At 36.0% G+C, this 23,966-nt stretch overlaps 1 protein-coding gene across 1 annotated transcript; it reads right to left on the reverse strand.

The window, feature by feature from the left end:
• Positions 1 to 18,681: 18,681 nt before the first annotated feature.
• Positions 18,682 to 23,264, reverse strand: LOC115922165 (melanin-concentrating hormone receptor 1-like). Its single transcript, XM_030980439.1, has 2 exons — positions 22,959 to 23,264; positions 18,682 to 20,122 (listed from the first exon to the last, which is right to left on the reverse strand). The coding sequence occupies exon 2, from the start codon at positions 19,956 to 19,958 to the stop codon at positions 18,816 to 18,818; it is 1,143 nt and encodes a 380-aa protein (XP_030836299.1). The 5' UTR covers positions 19,959 to 20,122; positions 22,959 to 23,264; the 3' UTR covers positions 18,682 to 18,815.
• Between the last annotated feature and the right edge of the window lie 702 nt (positions 23,265 to 23,966).

A 23,966-nucleotide genomic window follows, 5' to 3' on the forward strand; every position in this document is an offset into this window, starting at 1 on the left:
TTTCACGTCATCATTCTAATGCCCCCACCGAGTTCCATATTTTATTCAAAACCTATCTGACAGGCAGGTGCTACATCCGATCAGTGTTGCACGCATCTGTAGCATTGATTTCCCCCAAGTCTCCATCGCATTCGTGACCCATTCCATTGAGTTATACACCTTCACACAGGCGTCGTCTTCAATCATAATTTCTATTCATCTCTAAAAGGAAGGGTCATTGGGGGGGGGGGGGGTGGGGTGCTTGGGGAGTCACCAACTGCCCATTAAGAATAATTATTTGTAGTTGATAGCGCACTCCATTGATTGAAACTTGCTTTCATATTCATACACTCACTTGCAGTAACGACTAACCGTAGACCTACAGTAATTGTAACAGTAAAAAAATACTCAGCAGTTCAGCAACGGTCACATCTATGGAAAGATCGGTAAAGGCCCTATCTCACTGAGCGGCGAATGCTTACGAACATTGCGAATTTGGATTCGCCAACTTTTCTGACGAATGTTGGCGTTTAAAGGCCCTATCTCACTGAGCGGCGAATGCTTAAAGGGACATGTTCGGCAGTTTTAATGTGCAGTAAGTCGACAATTCGCTGAGACCGGAATTGGTGGAAATACATTTAGTGAGTGAACATGCTGACACCGGAAAGGGTGGAATACATTTAATGGGTAAACATGCAGGTCTCGCAGACTCGTATACAACGATGTTCTACAAAGAAATACCCAAGTCTCTAGGAGAGTCTTCTTGATATCCTAACTTCTGTGTTAGAATATAATGTGGGGACCAGGGCAATCTTGTTTGTACATCTTCTCATTTTATCATCAGAATAATAAACAAATTCGTCGGCTTAATAGTGTAATTAGGTTAATTAGTCTGTCTCTTTACTAAGTGACCGATTTCTGCAATAATGAAGTTGAACATTATGGTATTATACACCATGCTACAATTGACTTTCTGCCTAATTGATACACGATAAAAACCTAGCATTTGTTATACTTGTTTTCTTTACAAACATAAACTTTTAGTCATTTGCCATAAAATATTAGTAAGGGGAGCTCTGGATATTCTCACAGCGATGGATTGCTTTTTCACGCTTTCCCGCGCATCAGAGTCGGGTCGGTTTCATCCCACTCGGTTTCATGAATATTTGATAGGTAGGCCTACTTATTAAAACCGGTAAATTTTGCCATCCATTATCCAGGGACCCAAGATCAATTAACTCAAATTAGACAGGAAACACGAGAGCAACCTGCCGAATCCCAATGAAGTGAAATAGGCATGATATAGGGAGATGATCAAATTTGGTATAGGGCTCATTTTATTCAGTCACACTCCAAAGGAGAGGGAAAGTGTGATGATTAATTCATCATTGTGACAGATCATTGTACTTGTCACTCTGCTCAAAGTCACACTCCGAGATGATATTATATTTCTGGCAAACAGGTGTGTACATACGACTATCTTTTTGGTAGCATCGTAGATAATGTTGCGTGACGCCAATATTAAACATGAAAGTCGCCGCTGGCATAAACTAGTAAACATCATCCATTATATCTGCCAAGATCCAAGTGAGTCCCCGTGCACGCTATCGCAATATCTATCTTTCAACAACTTCAAACTACACATTTCAGAGTCTGGTGTACTGGAGCGCCTCCTCCTCCAAAGACCACTGAATGATGATCTCTTATCCCATATCAGGATGTTGAAAATCTTTAAAGGGCCACTCTAACCAAAACGGGCTAAAAAATGTTACAAAAAAAGACAGGTAGAATCATTTTTGACAGAGTTTCCAAACATGACAATGATTTTTTTTTAGAAATCATCAATAGTTCGGGAATCTAGCTTTAAAAATGACGACTCAGAACGCTAAAAAAAAGACCCAGTTTACGGAGCTGTATTGCGCAATATCATATGACGTCACTGCAGGAGCCTCTCCGGTGAAAAGGAGGGTGATTTAGGCCTTAAAATGTCTTTAAAAGGGTGAAATATGATCTTAATTGAAGAAAAAAGAATTTATTCGAAAAATAATATGCGCTTGATAATCCCAGTACGTTTCTGGCAATTTCGTCATTCCTAATGAATTACAATGAGATTGTAACATTCTTAGTTGTAGGACAAATCGGACATTCCCGCAATAATGTCAAATGCGTCATCAAAGCCACGTGACCGTATTACCCTTTTTCGAGGGGCGTAACCCAGCAAGCGTGAGATCTGTGAAATGTGGTTATTACAATTTTTTGTCAATTTGGAGATTTTGTGAAAACTCAGAGGCTGGAATATTAATAAGTAGAGGTGTATTCATGTTTTAAAAGGCTATGTAAGTTGGTTTAGAGTGGCCCTTTAACAAAAAATAATCGTTGTGGAAAGCATCGATCTATGAGATATACAAGGGCCCCGTTTTATAAAGAGTTGCGATTGATCCAAATCAATGGCAAGTTTGCAGTCCTTTGTCTCATTTGTACGTAGTTGCGATTGATATCAATCGCAAATAAGTTGCGATTAATATATTAATATCAAATCTTTATTAAAACGGGGCCCTGATGTGTCGAGTCAATTTCTTACCATTTTGGCTATCACGGTGATGAGGACGTCAGCTTATGGCGATCTATTTTTTCTATATATGATTTCATGTGAACAATATATTTGTGATGATGTATATAGAAAATAAAATGAAGTGAGAAATTCTTGTGCATACGTATAAATATATTCAGTGTCTAGACCTTCGGTATTATAGACATTCGATTGCGATTCGTTCAGCTTGCTTGTTAGTTATGGGGGTTGATATGATATGCTGTATTTTTTATCCAGATTTTTGGATGCAAGGATTTGAGTGTAAAAGTCGCTTCATCATGATAGTTAAGCTGAACAAATCATAGTCTTATGTCAATAATACCGAAGGTCTAGGCACTGAATATATTACGTATGATATACACATGACTTTCTCACTTGATTCATCAAAAAAATAACTGAATATCAAAAAAATCAAATCAAGTGAGAAATTGACGTGTATATTATACGTAATATATTCGGTGTCTAGACCTTCGGTATTACTGACATACGACGATAATTTTCAAATTTCCAACTTCTCGGAACATCTGCACAAATCCGAACTAGTCGCATGACACACGATGAACCTTTATTAATACAATAGAGTACCGAAGCTTTGACATCATACAAATCTATTTTTGGAATTTCTCAATTTTTCTTCATTTTCCGAAAGAGCATCAACAATAATGTTCAGATGCCGAAAACCAATTAAACATGTAAAGTATCGGCTGAGATATGACCATCTGAATAAACAGATTGCCTATGGGAACTCAGTGTTATATTGCTCTGGCTCCTAATGTTATGAACCAGAGCAATATAACACTGAGTTCCCATAGGCAATATTTTTATTCAGATGGTCATATCTCAGCCAATACTTAACCTATTCAATTGGTTTTCGACATCGGGACATTATTTCTGATGCTCTTTCGGAAAATGAAGAAAAAATTAAGAAATTCCCAAAATAGATTTTTTGATGTCGTCACACTTCACCACTCTATAAAGGTCTAACCGAATCAGTACGATTAAGAAAACCCCAAAGCCGTATTTAAAAAAAAAAAATTCATACCAAGTGCTTGCTGTGAGTCTGACTGATTTCTGCTGCAAGGAGATGTGGCGAAAAAAAAACCTGGGACCCGTTTCACAAAGCCTTTTTTCAATGACAAATGACAAAAATCAGTGACAAATCTGCTGATATCCAATCAGAAGCAAGGATTTCACTAGCTTATAACAAAAACTGTCATTTGTCACTGATGACAAATTTGTGAAATGGGGCCCAGATCAAACTCTGCGGCAAAACAAAATAATTTGGGGTTCTTTGAAAATAAGAAGAATCGTCTCGGTATGATTAGGGCATGTTTCTGGTATGACTGCAGCATAAGTGGCTTATTCACTCGACTATTAATTCAAGCGGTTTATTGTAATAAAATTTAATGTTACCTGGTGCATTAATGAAAGGATGCCGGGTACCGTATATAGCACTTCGGGCACTGTGCGGTAATAGCAATATCGATGCCAGGGAAATGATTTTCTGAAGCACTCAGGGATATATTACATCGTTTTTGGTTTGCTTTTGATTATGTTTTGACGTTTTTCAACTAAGCAATGGCTAGGAAGTAAAATCAACGACTGTGCCCTCCGGCTAGCATGAAGAAAAAAAAACTACTTAAAAAAAATGTCCATAATTTGCATGAGGTTTGTGTATATTTTTTTTATGGGCGCCAAGGTTTTTTTCTTCTTCAATTTGTATAAATCCATTGAGAATAGATCGGTAATTATTTGTTCTACAATCAATCATTTTCATACTTCATTTTCTTTTGAGACTATCTTCAGGATACAAAATGAAGATGAAGTCATTTCTAGAAACAACTATAAACACTACATCCTCACCTCCATTACAAGATGTAATCAGTAATAAACTAAATAATTCTGTCACATTTTCAAAAATGGCAGTATGATCAAATTACCCTGCGGCAAATTTCGAAAGTGTCCGACATGACGATAATAGATGTCTCAGATTCCCATTTAGATTTCTACATGTACGTTGCAGATTGCACATTAAAACTTGATGAAAAGATATTTGATATTTTATATTTTAATCACATCTCTCCATTGATTCCTGCCTTATCCTCTATCTGAACTGCCAAGTGAGAAATGTTGTTTATGGCACCAAATTAGTGTTGATTTGCTGGAATCTCTCGAGTACTAGGCGTGATTTAATCTCTCTCAAGTGCCTCATTTTCTGCAACATTGCAGTCATCTGGACGATTCGTGTTGTTGTCGTGGTCGTGCATCGTCACCAAGCCTTATAAATATTGCCTCTGGCAAAGTGAAGATCATGTGATTGATCGTCTAAATCTAATCCCTCTCCAACCATAGATGGATTTAAAAAGTGGTTCAAAGAGCCTGATTCCCTCTTTCCCCGTAAAATTAAATTGATTTTCTAGTTTAGCATTGCTCGGCTTACTCGCAAAGGTTCACTACACGCGGAGTCGGATTCAAAATTACAATTTGTCATGATGCAACGACTTTTTGCCATTCTCATGTCTCTGTTTCTCCCGCTGCCGCTGTCGATCACGCCACTGACATCCATGTACGCAATGGCGTAGCGTGGGGTCAGCCGCTGAGGGGTCAGTGTCATCGGACGGGGGTAGGGGGCGGTCTTTCTAGCTAAAAGCGATATAATTGAGTCGCCGAGTGAGGTGAAAGTGTGAAAAGGGGAACAAACATCCTCCTTTTACCTTGCCTCCCCTCACCTTTATTTCCCTCTTTTCTATATTACTTATTTTCCCTTTTCGCCATCCGAATTGGGAGGGCGGGCCCTGTAACTACACCACTCCACGTACATTACAATACTAAATTTAGTTTTGCCATAGGCTAACCAAGTTTATCATTCCCATCTGGAAATAAGCTCTCGAGCTTTTGTGGGTTATCCTGTTCAAGCTGACTCAATTTTGATCTGTTATTCTTCAATATTGTTGTATCTATCTCTCTCTCTCTATATATAATTTCTCTATCTCTCTCTCTCTCTCTCTCTCTCTCCACTAATGGCACCACACAAATGCTGGGTCTGATATTACATTTTATCATGAGCTGCAAAGTATTTGAAAATTTAATATACTAATCTCTATACATTATGATTAATGCAGCAAACTAATTGCTGAAGAAATTTAGGCGAGGATTTAATCATCTCGCCGAGTCGGGGTAAATGGTGTTTGTTAGCCTCGTTACATATCAAGTTAAAAGAATTGTGTCAATGCCTCACGTAGCTACCTTCTATAGTATCCAATTAATTGTATTATCTGATTATGATAACGATGAATACAATGGCTTTGCTTAATACATTTTGTATTAGTTTTTACTGGTTCATTTTTATCACAGCAAAAACAGTTTTATATGATTTTTTCGCGGGAGAAATATTGCAGCTGTTATTATGAAAAAAACAATGAAACGATGAATTGACAGCAACTGAAACAAAATCAAAAGAGGATAATTTTGCAAAATAGTTGATTTCTATTTTAAAATCTTAACATCCTGAAACATACGAATCAGGATTTGAACAACTGTACAGGGATTGCGTTTGCTCTAGAATTTTGTAATGAAGTAACGTCTATATTTTTGTTTGCGATCTTCATTGGCAAAAGAAAAAGCACTAGTCTAAGATAAAACAAAACAAAAAGAATATAACATTACGAATCTCATATCGGTAATCAAAGTTAATAATAAACTTTCAAATAACTAAGACATGTGACAATAAAGAATGGAAAAGCCGCTCTGCTACATGAATCTTTCTAACACTCACATGACTAACCTTTAAACTTTAACATGTAAGAGTTCCATCAACAAGCAAGCATAACTCCTGTCAAACAATGTTAACATTTTTCTGATTGTGAATCATGCCCAAAGGAAAAAAAAACAACGAGTCCATTTTCTTAAAGAGTTCGAAATTGTTAGCTACCCTCATAACCTTTTCCTCAACCGTAAAACGTTCTACTGCGTGCATACATGGGTCGTTTAAAGCTCGGACTCCAGCCCCCCCCCCGAAGCCACGGTCTGGATACGCCACTCTTTTCATCATTTCCATCCATATGGTGTCAAAAGTGAAATGTAAAATGTATGTGTTGAGTGATTTTATATTAAATTCCCTTGTGGCTGTTTTATCCATCCGGGATAATCTCAAATCATAAGATATTCAACATTGTAATTAATGAAACTTTACAGACTGGAATTCACACATGTCTAAGTTTGAAAATTTGAGTATACTTTAATTTAGTTTGTTGCCTGTAAAGTTATGAACTATTTTCATGAAGTGATAATGAGGAAAGTTCATAATGCTCTCATAATTGTATTTATCAATCTGAAGAGTCATAGAGACTCTATGTATATCAAAAAGAAACCTCATTGTCCCAACCATTTCATGAAAAGAGAAGAAAATGGTCGAATAATTCTTCGTTTGATTTATTTCGATTTATTTATTTCTCGCCTTATTTTTCTTCGCAAATGTCACCAATATAATAATGATAACAAGAATATCGTTATATTTTAAATCATTTGTTATAAAGGAATAATTTTATTTGATGAAATAAGTTGAGGAGAATAAGAAGGATGCAATTAAGCAACAGCAACGCACACACAATTATAATATTAAAATGTAACATGGGAATTTTATGTGATATAAAGACAACAAGATGTAAAGTTAGAGGCGAAAGTGGCTGCTGGATGAGAAAAGCGAGGTGAAGGAAAAGAGGAAAAGGGTTCGCCTCTGTTTTACATTTTAGATCCGGGGTATTGAAAAATCTATTTAACTCCGAAGGCAATGGGTTTCAAATGTCTGTTTTTGAGAGTAGATTTTTTTGGGGGGCCTGTTTCTATTGTTGTATGATTCTGGTTGTGAACGTGCTAGGAGTAATAACCCCATAGCCTGAAACTGAAGGCAATCAGGAATGGTATTTTTGAAAGTGGTAATTATGAGTGCTTCGGGTCCAAAATCGGGTAAAATATAGTCTGAGATGTAGGTTTTCCTTTCGTTAAACTTGATTTTAGACCCGGAGTCAGGATAAACTGAATAAGTTGAATACGGACGTATTATAGACGTATAATTTCAAAAGGAGAGGGCTCGATGTCTAGCTACCTTGTGAAGAAGGAGAACCCTACTCATTGGGGTAGCGTGAGTCCGCCCATATAGAGGGGGCACTGGAACGATGTCGGGGGGGGGGGGGTGCATCAGTTTTGTAATGGAAAGCGAATAAATAAAGTTACTTTTTATGGATTAGGGAGGGGTTCGGGATTATGGATTAGGGAGGTGGTGTATGGTGTGGTCCAGGCATCCCCCTTCTCTCTTTCTCTTTTTTATTTCGATTTTTTTTTTTTAAATTTCTTTACATTTTTCACCACTCAATGGGAGGGGAAACCTGTCTCATAGGCATGTGTAGCTACGCCACTGATTCTAATTGAAAATGGAGTATCATTCACATCCTCCTCTTTGTAAAGTGAATGTTAAATCATGCCTTCAGGGCGTTCACCTTTTTATAATGCCATCCTCCTGTTATTGCTCTCGTGAGTATGCTCTTCGACTCTTGCTTTCTAAATTTCTAGAAACTAGATTCCTTCTTTGAATGTAATTTTCCGCCTTCATGTTGGGTTTTAAATCTAGTTCATCAACTTCATGAATGGGACAGCCCATCTCTTATTCGAGACAAATAAGTGCTCTCTAACGATGGGGGATGGATTATCAGCCACTTTTCATTGATACAGCGAGCGGGCCACTTAAAGAGAATGTTGAATTCCGGCAAGGTTGGGGAAAAACAATTTTAGAGCTTTCCCATTACTCTTTTATGTAAAGAATGTCTCTTGAAAAATATTGTTCTTTAACTGCCCTCATTTCTGAAATATGACGGTATAGAACAATGCTTTAGTACTATCAACCTTTCCCAATAATTTTCTAGACATTTTTTTTGCTTCAAAAAGTAATCACATGACCAGAACTCTATTTTGTTAAATGTGTAAAAGAGTCTCGATAAAGTTGGGCTTTTTCCTTGGCTTTGTTAATTACAGTAAAGGATGTTGAATTGGTATTATAGGGGTCTATTTATTCCTTCTGATTGGATTGATATTGATAACTCATCATTACCAAATGGATATAATTTAATAAAAATCTTTCCTCATGTTATTCATTGTTTGATTCTTCTATCACCTTTTCTTATGTAATTCTTTGTTTTTATCATTCTATTATTTTCTTCCTACCATTCCTTATATTATTCTTTATTTTTCCTTCTATCACCTTCAATTATTCTTTGTTTTAATAATTCTATTATTTCCTCTTCCCATCTTTCCTTACGTTATCCTTTGTCTCTTTCTTCTATAACCTTCTTTTATGTTCAATTATTCTTTGTTTTAATTATTCTATTATTTTCTCTGACCGTCTTTTTTTATGTTATCTCTTGTTTCTTTTTTCTATGTTATTCTTTGTTTCTTCCTCTAATAATCTTTTCTTATGCTTTCCTTTGTTTCTTTATTCTATAACCTTTTCTTATGTTATTCTTTGTTTCTTCCTCTCATAACTTTTTCTTATGTTATCCTTTGTTTCTTCCTTCTACAACCTTTTCTTATATCCTTTGTGTCTTCCTTCTACAACCTTATGATATGCTTTGTTTCTTTCTCTCATAACCTTTTCTTATGTTATCCTTTGTTTCTTCCTTCTACAACCTTTTCTTATATCCTTTGTTTCTTCCTTCTACAACCTTTTCTTATGTTATCCTTTGTTTCTTACTCTCATAACCGTTTCTCATGTTATCCTTTGTTTCTTCCTTCTATAACCTTTTCTTATATCCTTTGTTTCTTCCTTCTACAACCTTATGATATGCTTTGTTTCTTTCTCTTATAACCGTTTCTCATGTTATCCTTTGTTTCTTCCTCTCATAACCGTTTCTCATGTTATCCTTTGTTTCTTCCTCTCATAACCGTTTCTCACGTTATCCTTTGTTTCTTCCTTCTATAACCTTTTCTTATATCCTTTGTTTCTTCCTTCTACAACCTTATGATATCCTTTGTTCCTTCTACAACCTTTTCTTATGTTATCCTTTGTTTCTTACTCTCAAAACCGTTTCTCATGTTATCCTTTGTTTCTTCCTTCTATAACCTTTTCTTATATCCTTTGTTTCTTCCTTCTACAACCTTATGATATGCTTTGTTTCTTTCTCTTATAACCGTTTCTAATGTTATCCTTTGTTTCTTCCTTCTATAACCTTTTCTTATATCCTTTGTTTCTTCCTTCTACAACCTTATGATATGCTTTGTTTCTTTCTCTCATAACCGTTTCTAATGTTATCCTTTGTTTCTTCCTTCTACAACCTTTTCTTATGTTATCCTTTGTTTCTTTCTCTCATAACCGTTTCTCATGTTATCCTTTGTCTCTTCCTTTTATAACCTTATTTCTTATGTTATCCTTTGTTTCTTTCTGTCATTTCCGTTTCTAATGTTATCCTTTGTTTCTTCCTTCTATAACCTTTTCTTATATCCTTTGTTTCTTCCTTCTACAACCTTATGATATGCTTTGTTTCTTTCTCTCATAACCTTTTCTTATTTTATCCTTTGTTTCTTCCATCTATAACCTTTTCTTATGTTATTCTTTGTTTCTTTCTCTAATAACCTTTTCTTATGTTATTCTATGTTTCTTCCTCTAATAACCTTTTCTTACGTTATCCTTTGTTTCTTACTCTCATAACCGTTTCTCATGTTATCCTTTGTTTCTTCCTCTCATAACCGTTTCTCATGTTATCCTTTGTTTCTTCCTTCTATAACCTTTTCTTATATCCTTTGTTTCTTCCTTCTACAACCTTATGATATGCTTTGTTTCTTTCTCTCATAACCGTTTCTCATGTTATCCTTTGTTTCTTCCTCTCATAACCGTTTCTCATGTTATCCTTTGTTTCTTCCTCTCATAACCGTTTCTCACGTTATCCTTTGTTTCTTCCTTCTATAACCTTTTCTTATATCCTTTGTTTCTTCCTTCTACAACCTTATGATATGCTTTGTTTATTTCTCTCATAACCTTTTCTTATGTTATCCTTTGTTTCTTCCTTCTATAACCTTTTCTTATATCCTTTGTTTCTTCCTTCTACAACCTTTTCTTATGTTATCCTTTGTTTCTTACTCTCATAACCGTTTCTCATGTTATCCTTTGTTTCTTCCTTCTATAACCTTTTCTTATATCCTTTGTTTCTTCCTTCTACAACCTTTTCTTATGTTATCCTTTGTTTCTTACTCTCAAAACCGCTTTTCATGTTATCCTTTGTTTCTTCCTCTCATAACCGGTTCTCATGTTATCCTTTGTCTCTTCCTTTTATAACCTTTTCTTATGTTATCCTTTGTTTCTTTCTCTCATAACCGTTTCTAATGTTATCCTTTGTTTCTTCCTTCTATAACCTTTTCTTATATCCTTTGTTTCTTCCTTCTACAACCTTATGATATGCTTTGTTTCTTTCTCTCATAACCTTTTCTTATGTTATCCTTTGTTTCTTCCATCTATAACCTTTTCTTATGTTATTCTTTGTTTCTTTCTCTAATAACCTTTTCTTATGTTATTCTTTGTTTCTTCCTTTTATAACCTTTTCTTATGTTATTCTTTGTTTCTTCCTTCTATAAACTTGTCTTATGTTATTCTTTGTTTCTTCCTTCTATAACCTTTTCTTATGTTATTCTATGTTTCTTCCTCTAATACCCTTTTCTTATATTATTCTTTGTTTCTTCCTCTAATAACCTTTTCTTATGATATGCTTTGTTTCTTCCTCTCATAACCTTTTCTCATGATATCCTTTGTTTCTTCCTTCTATAAGCTTTTCTTATCTATTCTTTGTTTCTTCCGCTAATAACCTTTTCTTATGTTATCCTTTGTTTCTTCCTTCTACAACCTTTGCTTATATTATTCTTTGTTTCTTCCTCTAATAACCTTTTCTAATGTTATTCTTTGTTTCTTTATTCTATAACCTTTTCTTATGTTATTCTTTGTTTCTTCCTTCTATAACCTTTTCTTATGTTATTCTTTGTTTCTTCCTTCTATAACATTTTCTTATGTCGTCCTGTTTTACTTCCTTCTATAACCTTTCCTTATGTTATGCTCTTTTACTTCCTTCTATAACCTTTCCTTATGTTATCCTTTGTTTCTTCCTTCTATAACCTTTTCTTATGTTGTCCTTTGTTTCTTCTTTTTATATGTTATCCTCTGTTTCTTCCTTCTATAAACTTTTCTTATGTTGTCCTTTGTTTCTTTTTTCTATTACATGTCCTTATGTTATCCTTTGTTTCTTCATTCTATAACCTCCCCTTATGTTATCATTTGTTTCTTCCTTTTATAACCTTTTCTTATGTAGTCCTTTGTGTCTTCCTTCTATAACCTGTCCTTATGTTATCCTCAGTTTCTTTCCTTTATAAGCTTTTCTTATGTTATCCTTTGTTTCTTCATTCTATAACCTTTCCTAATGTTACCCTTTGTTTCCAGTGGTTCGGCCTAGCCTAGATCTGTCCAGGAAGTGAGTGAGAATTGGGTCTAAGGTCCCCTAAGGACATTTCCCATCTACATGTATTTTATTCATGCATATCACAGCTTTAATCAGGGTGTTCTAATTCAGAGCCATGAATGTAAATTTACATAAAAAGCTGAGGAAACGTCAGAAACAAATAAATCAATGTACTTTAGACAAACCCTTTTAACTCTAAAATATGCAGGAAACGCCTTTGGGCCCAAGCTGATCACAGAAGAAGATTCGTATCATGACAGGAATCTACATACACCTACCCTGAACAAATATCCCAATACGAGAGGGTAATGTTATTGTTATTGGGATTTATACAGTGCGTCCCAGAAAAAACGAAACCGAGAAGTATCGATGTTTTATCATAACTTAATCACAAACATAATTAATGAATGATACATATTTGGAAAGCTTAGAGTCTCCTCTTTCAGTTCATGCTACTCAGATGATGCATATTTCACGCATAAGTGATTAAAAGCAATTTGAAGGAAGGAAACCAAAAAGACATTTGGCGGGCGGTATCTGAATTTCGAAGAAAAATTCACATTTCTAGAAAGTTGAGTTTCTGCCCTTTCATATGACACCTCAATCAGGAAAAATGAGCGAGGAAAAACAAAGTTCTGTTTGTTTAAAGTAGCCCTTACATTTTCATAATTTTAACAAACGAATTCGTTTTCACTGGGTGCCTGCCGTAGCAAAAAGCAGATTTGACAAAAGACTTAACTCCGTTTCGTTGACAATCAGCCATGCATGAAGACTCTCGTTTACGGCTGATTGTCAACGAAACGGAGTTAAGTCTTTTGTTAATTTCGTTTATTGATACGGCGGGCAGCCAGTGAAAACGAATTCGTTTAATAAAATTATGGAAATGCAAGCGCTACTTTAAACAAACAGAACTTTGTCATTCCTCGCTCATTTTTCCTGATTGAGGTGTCATATGAAAGGGCAGAAACTCAACTTTCTAGAAATGTGAATTTTTCTTCGAAATTCAGATACCGCCCGCCAAATGTCTTTTTGGTTTACTTCCTTCAAATTGCTTTTAGTCACTCATGCGTGAAATATGCATCATCTGAGTAGCATCACATGAAAGAAGAGACTCTAAGCTTTCCAAATATGCATTATTCATTAATTATAGTTGTTATTAAGTTATGATAGAACATCGATACTTCTCGGTTTCGTTTTTTCTGGGACGCACTGTATAGTTAGATACACAGACGGCTCCAACACGGAAATGGTGTTAATCCTTTTTTCAGTACAAATTTTTAAGTTAAATTTGCCGGGAAATTTGATGCTAAAAACGAAAGCACCTGTGTTTATGTTTTATAGGCCCGACATTGTTTTAATGCACCTGAAGGGAGACGGGCCCACGGGAGCCTTCGGTTTAATTGGTCTTTGGTCTCATAACATTGGTATTTGTCAGACATTTATGAGACCGTACGAAACATTCAGTCTTGTGAACCCTTAATGTCGTGGGCATTCGGTCTCATGAACATTAAATTGATGTAGATACGAGGTGATAAAATCATTCCACCTTCTCGTTAATGATAGGGAAAATAAATCACGAAGGTAAAATGTCAAGTTCAACAATACACATTCCACTTATTTATTGATTTATCAATTAATCCAATGACGGGAAACAAGATAATATGAAGTCGTTCGAACAATGAGTACAGAAAATAAATCTCTTTTTGATACACACACATAGTACTTGACACAAAAATCCATATACCTTAAAGGGACTTGGTAACATTGTTCAGATGAGAGATAGTGGTTCTAAGGTAGTGACTTCAATGCTAAATGTACAATTAAAGATAATCTGACAATTTGAGTGAAAACGGACCATTATTCATGGTACAAATTGGGAAAAACTGATCTGATCGATTCCTTAATTCTCCCAACTAGGTGTAGATCTAGTGAATGGAAATCTCACAAAGCAATAAAGTGGCTCTACATTCCATTCCAGACATTTAAGTGTTGACAGATTTTTTATAGCCTGTTTTATGTCTTTTTTTCATGGAAAAACGGTTGGGAAAATTTAAAAATGGTTGGGAGAATTTACTGTTAATCACTGTTAGAGGGTGCCTCACATCGACGCCTTCAAAGAAAACCATAGATATCTTCGTGGTTTGAGAATTTTTTAAGGATTTTTTGCCTGTCAGAGGGTTAGTACAGTAGAAGGAATATAGTAAGTAACATTTTATACAAAAATTAAGCAATTTTTTTCATCAACCTTCAACAATGTTACCAAGTCACTTTAATACAATGCAATATAAACTATTTGACAAATTTATGCAGACAAAAAAAATAACATTGCTTGCAGCCCATCAATTAATTGTAAATAAAACCTTTTTTTTTACAAAAGAATATGAACTTGCTGGGTGAAAGACATAATGAAAGGGAAAATATAGAATGAAGAAGGACACTTTAGTATATAGTTTTTACGTTTGCGGCACATAGCGTTGTCACCTATACCATACATCTACATTGATAATAAAACTATACAAGCAATACATTCATATTCTCGGTACCTCGGTATCTTTATGTTCCAACTGATTAATAACAAGTTACCTCTCCCTATTTCCTCCATTTTCCAAAAAAATAACGAGATACATTCATACCCTACAAGACAGTCGAACCACTTCCACACTCCTCGAATGAGAACAGCTTTCGCACAAAAAACAATTATTTACACCGGTCCAGTATTTTGGAATAACATAGATCCATCTTTTAAACAAAGTACCAGTCTAAAAAAGTATACACATTTAAAAAAGTTAAAGATTAAACTTTTAAACACATATATATGATCGAATCTCGGTTTGTTTGACTCTCGACTCAATTTCTTTCTCAATCTCTTTCTCCCTCATTTTACTGATCTAATTTCCCTTTTCTAGAGCTTTTGCAATCTTTCATTTTCCCTTTTTTTTTGTATCTTTCTTTCTTTTTGTCTTCTACTATGTTCCTTCATTTTTTTTCCATTTTTTTTTATTACCCCCCCCCCCCCAATTTAGAATTTCTTAGCTACATATTTGTCTATTTATTGATTTCTAAGCATACTTTGTACATGTTTTATTGAAAAACAGCATCTGAGGAACTAACACTTCAACAAGCTCTGCTTAAAGTTAGTTCCTCTTTTCTCGTGCTATTTCCATTATATTTATCGTTTCACATATAAATCTCATATTTTCATATTCTAGAATTCCTTAGTATATTTTATTTAGTTGACATTCACACTGTGGTGCTACTTTCATTTCATTTTCACTCATCCTTTCCAAGCGCTATAGTAAGAAAGATAACAAAACAGTCCTTTTCAGGACTACACACCCCCAAGAAAGATTACCGAGTCAGATTCCTTTTCAGGACTCCTCAACCCCCCTCTCTCTCTCTCTCTCTCTCTCACACATGGTGCACCCGAAAGCCTACTGTATATTTTCATTTTGTTTTAAATAAACGTTATCTTCTGTTTTTTTAATGTATAAATTCGAACTGTTTCATTGTCAGACAAGGTGGAATTGTTTATACATTGCTCTATTTAAAAAAATTAAAGGTTAATAACTCATCACCTATCATGCCTAGGCGTTGTGGCGTGCGCCTGTAATCCAGCTAAAAAGTGGAAGTTACAAACTGATTCAGCCGAGGACGCAGGTTCGAAACTGAGTCACGTCTTTCGGATGGTGACGTTTAAAGGTCGGTCCCAGACGTAAATAATCATATCTGATTGATACACGTCTGTAAAAACCCAATACACACACACGCCTATGAAATTAAGTTACGTCAATGCAAGACCGGCACTAGAGCATGATAGAATGACAGTCGTTCAATTTGAACGTCAAGCCCTTAACTGCCAAACTAACAGCAAGGGTATGGGGTACATGTTGTCCCCAGTATACCATTATTCCTCTCGAGGTGAATATTCATTATGCTATGATCATATTTTTGCCATTTAAGGATATGATTATTTACCCGTGCAGGATTCCGTCTTTATATGGCCTTGTGTAGGGTGTAATTTTTAAACAACTAGCAAGATAAATCGGAATTTAACCATCATGCGAATGAAACTAACATAGTTTATTCCTTAAATAGAAGAGAATGAAAAGTAATAATTTCAGTACATTGAATCACTATGGCATGTGCTTATTTAAAATGTCAGTCTTCGAGATATTATTTACATTAATATGATTATTTGAAATTCTTTACCAACTTCACATTCAGATTAAGATAACAAACGTGAAAATCGTAGCAGAAAAAAATATTTTGTGTCCCAATATATGCAATCTACATAAATACCTTTCGATGTTACAGACACCATGTATTGGGCGAGAATATACCCAGTCCATAAATACTAAATCTACAATTTCAAAACTGTTTTCAAGTGGTATTATACAAAATAAATGGACCACTTCATGCAGTAAATACAGATAAATGTTCATATAGAAATACAAATCCAGTAACATGGACACATATCGAAACGATTATATCACAATCTACAATTCGCCCCCCCCCCCCTCCACACCCTCTAACTGATAAAATCCGGGCTACGCCGCGCCGCGAGTCGGATATTACAGGAAAAAGAAAACTCAATAATCAAGTTCTATCTCAAAATAAAGAAAGTGAAATTGCAAACAGATGTATCAAAATGGTTTGAAAATTAACGTTTTCTTTAACTTGATGAGCTTTTCATCCTTAAATGATCATGGGTGACTGAGCATTGATCATTACAAAAAATGCTGAAATCACCTTAGTATACGATGAATGGTGTTTCAGAGTTATCTTCATTACAATGACTCCAATAAAGACTATTCATCCAAATCTTAGGTTGACTATACATTTCATTCAAAATGTTTTCAGGGGAATTCGACATGCATATCATTTTAGTAATCAATTTGTCAATTTCAAGAAAACAGAATAGGCAACAAAGTAAATATCTTTAATAAATATCTATGTACATGTACAGCTGAGTACAAAGATAATTACGTATGGTTATCTGTGATTTTTTTTTTGTTGATTTTTTTTTGATTTTTTTTTTACTCACACCGTATTCATCTAAACACATTTCAAACCATTCAAGACAGGTGACAAACATTGATACCTCTGGAATAGTCCGGACACCCGAGGGGATAACCGAAGGTGTCCGATCTGTTTCGAATGAACTCGAGATGGATAAATCTCCCGCTCCAGCCTCCCCCCCCCCCCCCCACTCAGAGTTATTTAAGGTACGCGTATGCTTGTTCCCTCCCTTTGAAAGCATCCCCTATCTCAGGACTGACTGCCAACATTTCTGACCCCCCCCCCTTTCGCGGACTTTTCCTGCCTTGGAGACACCCTCCCCCCCTTAAATCCGGAACACTGCTCAATGTACCGTATCTATGATATTCAAGATATTTTATAACCTCCTCTTAAATTTCTAAGGAGTCTAAAAAGAGAGAGCAAAAAGACCCCCCTTTTTAATATTTTATAACCTTCTTTTTAAATTTCTCAGGAATCCAAAGAGAGAGAGAGAAAAAAAAGAAAAAAACTTTTCTCCGGGTGAAAATAATCGCCGTCCTCCCACATTTCGTAGATCAAGGATTCAACATTTATTCAACCACACGTTTCTTACGGAATAGAGGTGTGGGAAGCCCTTATAATTCTAAACTAAGAAGTATATTGTATTTACAGAAAATAGCAATTCGTGCTATAAACATCTAGTGAATGGAGACCTCCTCTAGCTCCATTATCTAAAAGATTGCGATTCAAATGACTTTATTTAGCTGTTTAAGGGCTCGACTAACACATGTGCTAATATCTAGCCTCTTTTACCAACCAATAGTTTACTTTCTTGTATATACAAACACATCGTATGAAATGTGTTACTGTATTGCTGTTGGTAAATAAAGTAAAATAAATCTACTGTGTGAGTCAAAAAAAAGTTTACACTCAGAACATTGTCATTTATTATAAAAGTTAGCTATGAACGAAAGGTTATCATACATGTTTTGAAAAAGTGTTATATCCCGAATCGTTTGGTATTATTTTTGTGTAGTATGTGTTCACGCTTTGACGAACAAAAGGCATAGTTTGTGAGAGTGCAAAAATAAACTTGCACAAAATTGAGAGAATGAATTGAATGTATCAAATGAGATGCATTGCATAAGCTTTTTGCAGAAACAAATGTTCTTTGATATTAGATATTTGATAAGTGTGGTATGATTAATTTTGTTAGGGATGTTATTTGGATCTGCAAAGACCGAATTAATACCCAAATCCCAATTGTTTTATTCAAACATCACATAAGCATTACTGGCGCAAGTCGATTTTTGCACTCTCTTAAACAAGGTCTCCTGCTCATCCAAGCGTGAACACATACCCCTCACAAATTAAACCAAATGATTTGGGATAAAACACTCTTTCATAAGATATATAACAATTTAATGTTTATAGAAGATTTTAAAAAAATTTAAAAATTAGCAATTTTCGAGGTGTGAACTTTTTGTTGCCTCACACTGTATAAACGAGTAAATGCTGGTCACAAAAATGCTAATGACTAGTCACTAGAAGAGCTAATGATCGGTAACGCGTGAAGGCAAGCAAAGATAAATGCCCGGTCATATGTCATGTACATGTACGTCCGTTCTCAATCAATCATTTTATAATAATTATCGTCACTATTTAATAGTGAGAAATAAATAAATAATACAAATACTGCAATAGCATCAGTGTGGGCACGTGGTGGGTTGCCACTTTAAATTTCGGGAATTTTTAAGACTTCATTTCGGTTCAAGTTGCAATTGTTCTGATGTTGTTCGTTGGCTCAGCCTCATAGAAATTCTGCGAAAAAAGGGAGACCTGCATGGAAAACAGCAATCAAGAATAAGTTGTTTTCTGAAACGCGAGCTCAAGATGTACATCATAATCGGGTTAAAACAACACAAAACGTAAAACGGAATCCGAGCCCAGCGATAAAATGCAACGAAGGATGGTGAATGAATCAAACTAGATTTAAACTCAAACAAGATGTTGACAATGGTGCCTGGCAACTGGGCAACAAAAAACATGGCCGAGAGAACGGTTACCACCACAGCGATCTTGACACGAGATCGGATTCGGGGGCTCCGTCGCCTGTTCTGACGACCACTGCCGTTCAAAGAGCGGTTTAATTCAGAATTCCTTACGACAGGATCTCGGATACTTTTTAAAAGTGTACATGCTATGATAATGTGGACCGTTACAATCATGATAAAAGGTATTATAAACGTCGTCACGGCGCGAAAGACCTTGTATATTTTGGCTGTATCCGTATGGTGAGCGATCCATTTACAACCATTTATTTTGTACTCGGCCAAAACTATTACGGGAGCTGCCACGATGAAGGAGCAGATCCATATTGCAGCGATAATCAATCCATTTGAGTGTATTGAACATCTTCGAAAAGAACCCGAGCAGCAAGTTTCTCCGCAACGGTTGAATGGATCGGCGATTTTCTGGTAGCGCTCAATGGACAGCGCCACCAAAGAGTACACCACGACGCATGCGCTCATGATCAATGAGGCGGTCGTGAATTTGCACATGAAATCGCCCCTCACATTCGTGTTACCCTGCATTAATTCGTACTCGATTACAAAAGGGACATTGATAAGCAGACACACGAGATCCCCGACCATGAGATTGACGAATAGAATATTTTGCGTCTTCCGAAGAAAGCTGTTCTTCAGGACGATGAAAATAAGCGATCCATTGGCTAAAATGCCGAAAATCATGACACAGGAGAGTATTGTGATCCGTGGCCAGTTTATAGCAGCAGGGATGAAGGGCCGAGTCATTTCGGTTGTATTCATGTTGACTTCGGTGTAATTAGTACAATCCCCATACTCCATATCTGAACAATTCGCCATAGAAGGTGTGGCTGTCATAGTGCATCAGATATCCTAAAGAGATAGATGTACACTGTTAAAAGTCACCGAGGTGTCATGCCACTATTCTCAAGTTTGTAGGACGAATCTGAATCGAATGTGTCCGATATTCCACGCTACTGGATCGAGTGGGCTCTGGAAGGCACAACCAAGGTTCGGTATATCTGCACAAAAAGAAAGATAAAATTATAATAATAATAATAATAATAATATTAATATTTAATGTTGATATAGCGCTTAATACAAATGTCTCTATATATATATATGTAAATATATACTATTACCCCGGTTATTGGATTCAGTGCTTGCCCGCACACAATGTGTGCACAATCTCCACCCCCTGGGGAGCATTCCAGCCAGGTGTTACATGACGCTCAAAAACTGTTTGACCAACAATGACGGTCATATTCTACCGGGTATATATATGAATGTGTGACAACAATTTGAAAGAGCGTTGGTACGCAACCATGTCTACATGTATTATGACTACGCTTCCACGACACAGCTTCTGGGACAATAGCTCCGGCGGGGGTCTATTTCCTACAGTATCCGAAGTCCACCGTCAACGGTGGACTAAGCGCTAAAACGCTTAAAGGAAACCGAACCCCAAGTTATAACTTTACTTATTCAGAGAGATTTATTATGTTATTACCCATACATCTACAAGATTCCCCACCAAAGTGTATGACAGAGGTGTAAAGCAAAAATAAAGTACAGTTTCTCAGCACGACATGGGCATCGCCATTTTCTTGATAATGTGACGTACTATGCGAAGTCGTTTATCAAGTAAATGTATTCAAATTTATGGATGCTTCTTTCCCAGACGTGTGTGGTGATGAAGCATTTCATTCACCTGCTATTATCCTTTGTACTATAATTGCTAGAACGCAAATTGTATAAATTAGTTAGTGCTCTTCTGGGTTGAAGGTTTCTCATAAATGAAATAGATTTGTCAACTGCTATATTGTAGTATTTATAAAAGAATTTGTTACAATTGTGCCCCTGTTATTTATTTTTCACCTAATATAATTTCTATCATCTCAGTTGTTATTGTTTTTCATTGAAAAGTAAAGGTTTCGTTATTGATTTAAAAATTCATTCCAACTAAAGCTTGGTGCATGATACATGTACAACTTCAACAGATACGTCACATTTTTAAGAAAATGGCTGCGCCCATGTCATGCTGACAGGCATCACATCATGCCAGGAATATCTTCATTTATATATATCTTGTACATTTTCGTAAGGAATATTGTACATTAAAGGGCAGGAATACATCTCATTTTTCAGAATACCTACACTTATTATTTGGGTTTAGGTTTCCTTTAACCTTTCTCTAAACTTTTCACAAAATGTATACATTATAAAATATGTCCTGGAAGCATGTTTATAATGTAGATATTAAATTGGCATCCATCTGCATACATATCGTGTGCATCAGATAAGGTAAGGGTTAAGGTTAGGTTAAGGGTTGTTGCTATTTTTAGAAACATCAACGACTGGTTAAAATAATGCCTACGATCATAAACTCTATCAAAACATTGCCCTTATCCCAACACTTTTGGCGCAATAAAGTCCGAGCAGATGCCGTCGAAAAGGTTAAACCATGGACCTACTAAAACGAATCTTATATTCACCGGTACCCGGTACTGACTGACAAGGTGAGCTGACACCCAGTGCTCTGCGGTCCTTCAGTTTCACCATTTTTTTTTTTTTTTTTTTTGGGGGGGGGGGGGGGGGGGTAAGAGCACATTTTAAAAAAAAATTGTCCCGAAAATTTGAAAATTTGGCCGACCGATATTTGAGGTCACCGTTTGGCCTATTTTAAAACAAAATTTGAGGGGGGGGGGTCCTCCAAAACACAAACATTAAAAAATTGGGGGGGGGTTGACCCCCAACCCCCCCCCCCCTCTGCGTACGCGCCTGACTACTAGTACTTCCTCCACAACTACTACTACTATTACTACTACTACTACTACTATACTATTACTACATGTACTACTACTATAATTATGTAGGGGAGAAAGCACCAGTGTCTTGCTTTCGTAGAATTCTAATATCACAAATGTAAATACATCGTAGAATAATTGTTTTGCACCTCCGAACCGAGGTTCTTGCCTTTTGTAAACATTATGTTATATAATTCTTTATCTTTTTATTTAGTGTAAAATACCAAAGCTTTGTATTTCATCACAGAACATATTTTACCCTAGATGTATAATAGCTTGTAGCTTAAGTATGCATTCAGCTTAGCTTAGGTAAGCGGACACTTTTTTTTTTTTTTGGTATCGAAATTTGAAAATTTGACATTTTGCTCCGTTGGGGGGGGGGGGTAAGGTCATCTTTTTGAGGTCGGCCATGGGATTTTTTTTTTTTTTTTTTTTTTAATTAAAACAAAACAAAAAAATCCAAAAGGGGGGGGGGGTTTTAGGGAAATTTAGGGGGGGTTTACACACAAACAATTACCAAAGGGGGGGGGGGGTTAACCCCCCAAACCCCCCCCCCCCCTGTGTACGCGCCTGAGTAGTAGTAGTAATAATGATGATAGTAATAGTGATAATATTAATAATAATAATAATAATGATAGTATGTAATGCTTTTTATAGCTCATATTACATTGATGTCTTTTGCGCTGTATTCACGATAAGGAAACATAATTAATATGCTGTGAAAGAATCAGGAAACATAATTAATATACTGCGAAATAATCAGGAAACCAGTAAAGGAAAACATAAAAGCATAGTAGAAAAACACGATGAACTGTGTGTATGAAAGATTAAAGTCGACCTAGATATACATTCATTTCCTTTGCAACCAAAGAGAACATCCCACGGATTTCATATCCTATAATATTAACCTGTTGAGTACACCATTCTCTCATTCTTTTACAGACCACTGGTTTCCCGTACGCAATGGGTTCAAAGAAAATTAGTAAGATATTATGTTAAACCTATCATACTATATCGAAATTATATATGAATGAGTAATTGTTATATCTACCTGAAATGGTCTCCTTTGCAAGTTTCAGTGATATATCCAGGATCCTTGCGTGTATACTAAAAAGTTTCCTGACAAAACAGATGTCTCGCAACTCTACCAATTTCTCTACCAAAACTAGCCGACGAAGGCATTTATGCGTATTACACGTACTCAAACTGAATTAGGAGTTATTGCCAAATTCCTAACTTCATTCGCAGACATCATTGTTATTCACTATCCACTCTGCTATGACATTCATATTTATGTATCACAATACGCCATAACGGAGAATTAGAATTATAAGTGCTATAACTGTGGAGTTGGTATTCTAGAATAAGAGGAGGTGCAGACAGCGCACGGCATATGTAATTATTATCTGCATCTCTATGAACGCGCACATTTTGGCGAGTTCGCAAAGATACTCTTGACGGTAGCGCAGAATGCATACGAAATAGGTGAAGAGAGCAGGCACTAATGCATGGTCGGAAAGGGGGATGGGGTGGAGGGAGGGGGGGGGGGGTAGCAACGTGAGGTGAACAAAACGGTTGATGGGGTTAAGTGACATGAGTGTGTAACGTAACCGAGTCGGGTGAATACTAGAATCTCCATTTCAGCCTCCGTGGGGATTCTAAGGGGTGTAAAACGCCCCCCCCCCCCCAAAAAAAAATGATGCTTCTGAGAAATACCGCTTGCAACACTTTGATGTAAAAAAATTATTTAACAAAAAAGGAAAGGAGAATTAAAAAAAAAATCAAAGTTCAATCTGCACGTCTTTGAAACATGAAAGTTACCAGGATCAGAGGGCACACCGCTCAGCAGATCTTGGCTTTTAATATTTTTTTTTTTGGGGGGGGGAGGGGGGGGGGTTGAATATCCCGCGGCTCGGACGAAAAACATCATGCAGCTGGGCTTTTAGCATTTGTATGGTGAAAGACACGTGCACATGAGCTTGTAATGCGAATTCAAACTTGTTTTTCAATAAAACTTTGTGCAGTTGCAGATGACCTTATTGCCTTGCTCTGATGCCAT

The sequence above is a fragment of the Strongylocentrotus purpuratus genome, unplaced genomic scaffold (genome assembly GCF_000002235.5).
Source record: "Strongylocentrotus purpuratus isolate Spur 01 unplaced genomic scaffold, Spur_5.0 spur5_scaffold_11, whole genome shotgun sequence".
Classification (NCBI taxonomy): domain Eukaryota; kingdom Metazoa; phylum Echinodermata; class Echinoidea; order Camarodonta; family Strongylocentrotidae; genus Strongylocentrotus; species Strongylocentrotus purpuratus.